General features: G+C 30.6%; 1 protein-coding gene across 1 annotated transcript; it reads left to right on the top strand.

Moving 5' to 3' along the window:
* Positions 1-9,101, top strand: LOC147064587 (uncharacterized). Its single transcript, XM_085957674.1, has 3 exons — positions 1-15; positions 7,233-7,839; positions 8,419-9,101. Exons 1-3 carry the CDS (start codon positions 1-3, stop codon positions 9,099-9,101), a joined length of 1,305 nt encoding a protein of 434 aa, XP_085813800.1.
* Positions 9,102-9,382: the final 281 nt, after the last annotated feature.

The raw sequence follows: 9,382 nt of genomic DNA, 5'->3' as shown, positions 1-9,382 counted from the left end.
ATGGAGTTCTACAAGGTAGACTCTGAAAGAAATTTTTAAGACTCCTTTACTTTCGGCTTAATGGATATTATCCGTGGCTCTATCCGACTGATTTTCTCTTAGGAATGCTTACATACACAGCTTAAAATTGAGAAGGGATCTTTATTTAGCTACATATTTTTTCAGACTTATACGCGGCGTAAATGTGAACTCTGCCATTCTTGGTGGTGTTGGCTTGTGTGTCTCTGATAATTACCTTAAGAATCGAGGGCATCCGTTGTTTGTTCTCCCACGGTGCAGAACTAACCTGCCATTAGTAATGCCAATTGGGAGGGCAGTAACCATGTTTAATGAAATCGCTTCGGATATTGATATATTCCACTTACGTGAGGGTGAATTTAGGTGGACGTTGTTTTATAAGTTTTTAAGATAGGGTCTATCAAAGTTCACTCTGTGTGCTTCCATCTACTTTTATTTTGTTACTTATTTTATTTATTTTATTTCTTATTTTATTACTTATTCTCTGTATTTTTATTTTTAAAAATTATTAACACTTATTTTATGTCATGTTGTGAACAATTTGAATTTATAATTTGTTATGTTCATTATATGTAAAATAAATAAATTTGATTTGATTTAATTAATATATTCGATCATGCTTTAACAAAGCGTGTTTCGCAGATTATTAGATAGATAAGGTAAAACGAGGCATCCTGATAAGGCTTTGTTGATCCAGCCATATGGACGGTCCTCGTTCCTGGAAAACCTCTACATTGACAATATTATCGAAATTTTCATGCGTCCACAGGCAAAACTGCACACTCTTATCATTGCTCTCAGCCCGTGCAGTTTTATGAACGGACGGCAATTATTAATTGCAAAGTCACAGCAAAATGAGCGAAAGGAAACCACACACAAATTAAAAAATCTCTTATAGCCATTCGAAGAAAGTGTTAACAAACATGTGCTCGGTGTCGGTGATTCGAGAAACGGAATGCGTATAAATCAAAACAGCTTATCTCTGAACAAACCCGACAAAAAAGTCAGGTAAGAAATGTGTTTGATTATAGAAAAAATCATTGTACTTATGTGCTTCGCAAAATTCTATTTTACAATAATATTATATTACTTATACCATTAATTTATTGTTAAAATCTAGAAATTTTGCTTATTTATTTAATAAATGTTTATATTAATTAGGTATATAATAGCGATATTGGCTTGTTAAAATCTCCGATGTAATAATTTTAACAAATCAAAATGCTCCTATTTAACATATCGTATTGTTTTTCTTCAGAGTCAACTGTCAATGCTTGCCGAAAAGACATTGTATTAAATAAATAAAATTCAATATTATGTAGTACTTATTAAGCATAATTTAATAATAATCAGGATGGTTTAAAAAATTAAAAGTGAACGAAAGTGGTTTTGATTATTATTAATTATTATGTGAAATAAATAGTATACATCCTTTATTATGTCTTTTATTGTATTAACAGTCAATTCATGGTGGAAATGCATTGTATTATTGATTAATTTAATAAAATGTACAATTTTTAGTACTTATTCCACTTTTATTATTTAATAAATTTGGACCGGTTTCATCCGCCACACAGAGACATTTTTAACTGAAATTTATACTAGTACTAAAATAATAGACTGAATAAATAGTTGTATACACAAATGTAATATTGTCAATTAAATTATTAAGTGATTTATTAAGTAGCAAGTATTTAAACTGTTGTCTAGATATTATTATTATTATTCACATTTCATTGTCTAATAATTATTAATTTACTATGCGTTCAACTTGCAGAGCTTTTAGTTTGCATTACTAAATGCCAATATACCGATATTATAAAGACTTTTACGAAGCCATTGATAAAGGGTTGATAATTTAAAGGTTCTGGGTGTATAGTTAACCAATTTATATTATTCGAGTTCACCATTAAATAATGCAAATACTATTATTTCTACAAAAATTGTTTTGAATATTAACTACTTAAAAGAAGTCTGATATTCAAAATAATAGTAATGTTTATTACATGCACATTAAAAAAATATTAGATATGTTGCATTGAAAATGTATAAAATCACTTATCGACAGAATCATAAGAAAATTCATTTTTTATATATTATATTACATTAAAATATTTAAAGCCTCTTCACGCAAAGCATCGGTACAATCATGGTGATTTTAAAACTGCTACTTACTATTTTTTACTTATATGTCACCTGTAGACTTTTAATCTTTAACTCCTCAATTTTCAAAATCATTATATAAGATATCTATACCTATGTGTAGGTAACTAATGTATACCTTTAGGTTATGGCATAAGTAAAAATTAAAATGTACCTACATACAATTTGGATAACAATTAATGTATACTGAAGTTTGGTTTGCATATTATGCTACTGTAAAATGATACAATGATTCTAACGGATTTAAGTGTTGTACTCCATTTGAGTCGTTTTTTGCGACCCGGGTTTCACTTTATGCACTCAATAATACTAAATGCACACTAACTATCAGTGTCACATCTTCAACGTACAGTCATTGTGTACGAACCTATCAATTAACGTAACATTCACCTTTATATCTCCATATAAACTACACATTTTGTAAATAAATGGACATACAGCTACTGCAAATGATGAGTCAATTGATCATTTTTATGAAGCTCTAAACTCAACCATGTACAGCATCTCTAAAAGAAACATTGTGATAATTCTAGGTGATTTAAATGCAAAAATTGGAAACAGTTTAAAAGAAAATCACCTTGAAAATGTAGTCTGACTGAAAGGAATGGATGGCCGAGCAGTTAACTGAAGAAGTATCTAAAATCCATTTGTCGTAAAAAAAAAAGCAAAATGTAATCTTTTTAGGATCAAACATGGTAACAAAATAATGTTTCTTTACAAATAAAAAATATGTGCAAAATCTCTATCAAAATACTTTGATTTTGTGAGATGGTTACTTTTGTAAGACTAGTTTTTAATAGAGCGGGGGAAATTTAACTGAATCTCACAAAGTATTATGTTATCTGATAATACACTACGGGAAATACAATGAAAACAGGCGCACAATCATGACATGTGTATTGGAAGAATAAATTAAATAAAAAGTCTTCGGGAAAAGGGGAGAATATTAAAAATACCGAACACCTACTTAACAATATTGGGGAATAATGGACATTCAAGAAGTATGTTTTAGTGGTTAATTCTACATTCAAAAGTACTTTCATTTTTAAGTAAATTGGAATCAGCATCATGAGAAAAGAATGCTTTGAAAATGGAACTTGCCAGCAGACTGAAAAATATTCATGAAACGTTCTTAAGTCTATGCAGGTACACACAAAAAAATGGGTATACAATGTAACCGTGGCACCAATTATTTTATAATAATGTAAAATCCAGAGCCGAGCGGAGAAACAATAAAAGGTTTTCTAAGTATTCGAAAATTAATACTGGAATCAGTTGAAGAATATCAACAGTGTTGGATTCGTACTAGCGCCGAGCTTTTTGAGCAATTGCATATTAGTAGGTATAATTGATACCATGATTGAGCGATGTCTCAGATGGGCCTGTCACATTGTTTCTCTCTATAAGCTCTCTAAGTTTTCTATAAGAAACTACTGTGGGCTCTTGATCTCTGGGATAACTTCGAAGAATACGAAGAATAACGTTAAGAGAGATAACGAGAAACCAAATGTGACCAAACGAGAGAAAGAAAAAAATCGGTATATAGATCCCTGAAAGACGAACGGATAGTCGGCCATGGATCTGATTGAGTTTCATGCCAGCTTAAGTAAGCAAATTAAAATTATCCACTGATGGCAATTCATGGGATTTGAAACTATTATTTATTTATGTTTTGTACTTTTTGATTTTATCGTCTTCAGAATCTATTTGCCATTACCAATGTACACAGTGGCATAAGATATTTAAAGGCAAGTATGGGTCTTAAAAAAATGATTCAAATGGAAAATAATAAAATTTGTGTAAATATTTATAGCCGTCAATAATCTTACACCGAATCAGCATGAATTTGGACAACGTAAAATCAAAAAGTCATTTAACTATCAATTGCTTCATCTAGAATCAGCGTTTTTATTACAGGCAATGGAATAGCAATATCATGCTTGCTTATCAAAACACCTCGTAATCGTTAGATATTACGGTCAAATGGTTTCTCAATTTTAACCTTGATAAAAGGTAGCTCGTGTAAGGTATAGATTGATTGGTTTTATATAAATAGCAAAGGACGATTACCGATTACGATTATTTTTTATGATCATACGACATTCGTCTCTCGAGAGCAGACTTCCGAGCTTGTCCCGATCATCATTGCTACTGGATCGCGGCTCAGTCAGAGCACCTAGCTCACTGCGACACCGCGTACTCTGCATCAAGATAATAACCATCTAGATCCATCTCTACTACTGCTGCTTTTATCACTGCATCACCCCCCTCATCGATCCTTAAATATTTTATTCATATTATGTAAATAATTTTTCCCCTTTCAAAATTAATATTAATTTATTATTTTGTATATTATATATTCCAGATTTTCATTCAAAAAATCGTCGTTTGGAAAATGGAATCAGATTCTATCGGGAATCGTGTGTATCGTGGGATTTGCGCTGATACTAGCGATGATGCTAATATACACACTGGACAATGATAATAATGATGACATTCAACAATATACAAAATCTTCAACGGCAAGGTACCAGCAGAAAATAATGAGAGAGATGCCGCCACCTGGATATTCTAAATGTGATGTTTACGAAGAAGATTGCTTGATAACGTGCATGAAATTGGGATATAGTGATGATATCACGGCTATATTAGAAGAAGGATTTAATGTGAGCATCTTTTTTTTTTAATAAATACATTATTTTAATAGAATTATTTAGACAAACAAGTCTTTATTATTATTATTATGAAAGAAATATTATGTTTAATGCCAGTATTAGACAATCAAAGACCATTGTCAATAATATATTTTGTAAAGTATGTCTTTCATAAAAGCTTTTTTATAGAAGGAATAAAAAAAATTGGTACAGTTCGATTATACGGAATACAGCGGCAAACAAAACGATTAAGTTAACCTAACCAAACCTAACCCAAACTAACAAATAATCCAATATATCTGGTATTTTCAAAATGTGTTTGCCGCTGTATTCCGTATAACCGAACAGTACCAGAGATGTAACCCTGAAATGCATGATTTTATATTATTTAATAGAAGAAAAAAAATATATTCATATACAACGGATGATTACGGGAAAAATGGTTAAAAAATATTTAATAGTTTTTTCTATATATTTTTATCAAAAAACACTTTGTACTTACTATAAAAATACGGTTACATGTAAGTGGTACGTATGCAGCTCATCGTGGGACACTTATTCGTACGCCGCAGTACGTGAAACATGAGTTCGTATAACATTTTATTAAATAACAAGTTCTTCGTTGAACATTTCACCGTGAAATATATTTGTAAGTATCTTACAAAATGCGTCGATAGTTTGCAAATAGTACTGTTCCAATTAGATTAACCTTAATCTAACCTAACCAAGTAAAAACATATCCACATGTTGTAGCATACGTACAAATATACTCCACGGTGAAATGTTCTACGAAGAATTCGTCATTTGATTAAATGCTCTACGAACTCATGTTTGACGTACTGCGGCGCACGAATAAGTGTCCTGCGGTGAACTGTTTACGTACAAATTTCCGGACACGTAAAAATACTGTATTCATTTTTTTTATGTTGAAATTATTTTTAATGCTTATCATAAATAATCAATCAATCTACCTTATAAAATCCAGTAATATTTTTTTCCTTATCACAATTTCATATTTTTGTGGTTAAAATTGAATTTGAATATAGCCGTTAAAAATAACTGTCAAAATCCGGCCCATACATAATATATATATATATATATATCATCTCCGGGTCAATGACATTTTTATCGACAATATTGAAATCCTACTTTACCATTGAATATAATATGTATGGTAAAATCGATTTCTGTTTTGCTCAAAAAATCGAAATTGAAGTTTGTACTATAAATGTAGTACAGAATGCATTTAAGGGTTTTTGTAGTATTTTGCTGTTTTATTGTTGCCAAATGAAACGATGAAAATCAATGATTTTACTTGATGAAAAAAAGATTAGTCACCCTCAAATCACCCTCAAAGTATTTTCTAAAAATATATGAAAATAAAACCTTGAATCTGACATATCTGCCCATCTTCATTACAAAACAGAAGATTTTTGATATAATACAACACATAATATGAAATGCCATTTATATAATAATCGCCTTTCAGGTGACAAAAATATAAATAAATAAAATGACTGGAAACATAAACGTATAAGCCAACATACATTCGTTATCTATTTTTAAACATAACTTTTATAAAAGTATTTTACGCACCGTAATTACCGAAATAAATACCTTTGGCAAATATCTTTGATAGTCTAATACTGGTATATTAAACAACATAAACAAAGACATATTTTCGATATTATAAATATGACGTATATTTTAAAGAACCGATAAGTCTACGTAAATATAAAATAAAAAATACATGTTATTGAGTATTTTTACGCCATGATATATGTATAGAATTGTAAACACACGAATAAATATCTAAGCTCAATGACTAACGGGTAATTAAAATGATATACATAAATTCCTTAATATTATATATCCAATATAATTTAGCTAAGGTACCTATATTCGATGTCGTGAATGAGTATTGTTTGCAAATGGGCATATTGTTTTTATTTAATTATTGTATATTTGTGTAACTAACGTCAAACCAACCACAAAACGTGTTTGAAACACTTAAAAGTTTTTTTATTACAAAGATGACATTATAGACTTGTTGGTTTTCGAAAATACACGCTTTGAATGACGTATTTCAGTATATTATTTTAGTAAAAAAAATGTTTGCCCACAACGGCCAAGTGGTAATCCTATAATGCCGTAGGTCCCGGGCTCGAGTTCCGGGTCTGGAATACAAGCACATTTTGTTTTTCAATGTGTGTTTGAACCCAGAGTATATGATATTAATTTATCTTATAGGTTGAGCAAGTGGCTAATATCTATTTTTTAATTATTGTAAAAAATATATAGGTAGGTACTGCATATTTTTGTAAAAGAAGATTTAATATTGTAATGTTTGTTCTGATTGAATTTATGATTAAAATTAATAAAAATATTTTTTTACAGGAACTTGATCCAAATGTATGTGGAACACAATTAAGTGAACTCATATTAACAGAAACGAGTTTTAAAGAAGCAACTTTAAGTAAAAATTGGTTAAATACTAAAATGTTTACCATAAAAAAGTTATCCATTATGAATGCAAATATTAAAAACATTGAACCGGGAGCTTTCGATTCCGATGTTTTTAATAGCACAAAAATTCTCAATTTAAACCAAATTACTTTCGAATTATTGAAAGTCGGCACATTTTTAGGCCTTAAACGTCTAAACGAACTAACTATTGAAAAATGTACTATTATTGAAGTTGAGCCGGGTGCCGCTAAGGATATTGCAGACACTTTGACTGTTCTACAAATTCTAGAAACGGTAAATCCATTTGATCCTCTCAATATTACTGGCAAGAATGATTTCATATCTATATCTACCGTAGATCTTCGGTTTAATAATATGCAAAAAATTATAACAAGCGAATCCTTTACAGGAATTTCTAATTGTCGGTTGCTTTATCTTAATAAAAATAAAATTTCTCATATAGGAGATAAAGCTTTTACACATTTTAATAATTTAGAGTTATTGGATCTCACTGAAAATAGTTTAACAACAATGGTCAGTACAGTTTTTACAAAATTTTCTACTCCTTTGAGTATTTTAATTAATAAAAATAAATGGAATTGTGTATGCGAACTAAAATGGCTCCAAGATCTAAAAATAAATGGTACTGTTCGTGACAATGTAACATGTATAACTCCATCAGACGTAGAAGGTTCTTTTTTTACGGATGTAGATTTTTGTCCACATATACCGACTCAATCAACTACACCCCCTACAATACCGCCTACTACACCCAGTCCAAATAGCAACATTTCATCTTCGTTACCGACGGAACCAACGGAATCAACGGAACCAACGGAAAGTTCAATACAAATATCATGCATCACGGCAGCACATACGTTTCAATACGAGATAAATTCAAAGAGGAAACTACTTTCACACGGATATATAAATATTCCAAAACAAAGTACACATTTCAATTTAAGTGACGATGGAGAAGTGGGTAGTGTAAAAATTAATATGGATTTTTCAATAAGTGGAAATGATATTCTCATATGGTTCAATGGCAACATAGATTTATCAGATTCACAAGTAAATTCACATTTAATTGGATGCATTAATGATTTGTATTTAACAGTAAAAGTACATAATCTTATTATTGGGGACACATATATATTTTGTTTAATAAAACAAAATGAGCAAAAAATATCGCCGTTAAATTGTAGAGCACACGAAGTACAAAAACCATGGCAGTTACAAACTTGGTTGGTCAATGATGATAAAACAGTTTCTTTGACAATTTTGGGGGTAGGTTACGCAATTTGTTGTTTTATTGGAGCACTTTTTATATATATTTTAGTGCGTAGGAATCCTGCTCTTTTGCGAGGAAGCAAGCGAATTATAGTAGTAAAACATAGAGCAGCAGAAGCTATTGTTGTCCCGTCAAAATTCAAAAGTCACTCAGAAATAGAAAAAATCGACGAAATAAAATCACAAAAGCTCCAAAGCTCTCCAAAGCGAACTTACTTCAGACGAAGTGTTTCTGATACAAGCATGTTTAGTCTCAGAAGTATAGATGCGAGTTATGTTTCAGCAGTAGAACCTACTGCTTTCCAACTACTTCATTGGCGGTTAGAACGTTTGAGGAGCAGTGGAATTTGTGATATTAGCAAAACGAGCACTCTTTTGTATTCTTCTAAGGAAATGGAACAAAAACAGAAAACGCCATCACCACCACCTCCTAGGCTATCAGAAAGACCCACTGCCCCAAGATTAACAATAGATGAAATCCAAAATTTTGCCGGCCACTCCGAAGTTTAATTATTATAATTATTTATAATTTTTGTTGTGAATCCAACTTCTTACCAGGATAACATTTGAAATATCTGTCAAAAAATTAATAAAAACTTACGAAAAAACCTTGGATTGAGGGTAATTTGATCTGAAAGTGTTTCGTAAAACGAATCATATCGTATAAAAAAAATAACTTGATAAACGTCCAAGGTCTTGCAATACGGGAAAAATTAAAACAAAAAAAAGCACCACCCAATTAATTCTGTAGCAATACGAGCGATAAAAATGTAATAAAGGAATGCTTTGGA

The sequence above is a fragment of the Rhyacophila brunnea genome, unplaced genomic scaffold (assembly GCF_057557595.1).
Source record: "Rhyacophila brunnea isolate RB1 unplaced genomic scaffold, BYU_Rbru_1.0 scaffold_7, whole genome shotgun sequence".
Taxonomy (NCBI): Eukaryota; Metazoa; Arthropoda; class Insecta; order Trichoptera; family Rhyacophilidae; genus Rhyacophila; species Rhyacophila brunnea.
The sequence above is the reverse complement of the archived record's forward strand: the minus strand, read 5'-3'. Positions and strand labels throughout refer to the sequence as shown.

What these genes read in the sequence shown, in the direction of transcription:
- LOC147064587 (XM_085957674.1), top strand. An exon ending in TAGTTTAACAACAATGGTCA is followed by an intron (nt 7,840 to 8,418) that starts GTACAGTTTTTA and finishes TGTATTTAACAG; the next exon opens with TAAAAGTACATAATCTTATT.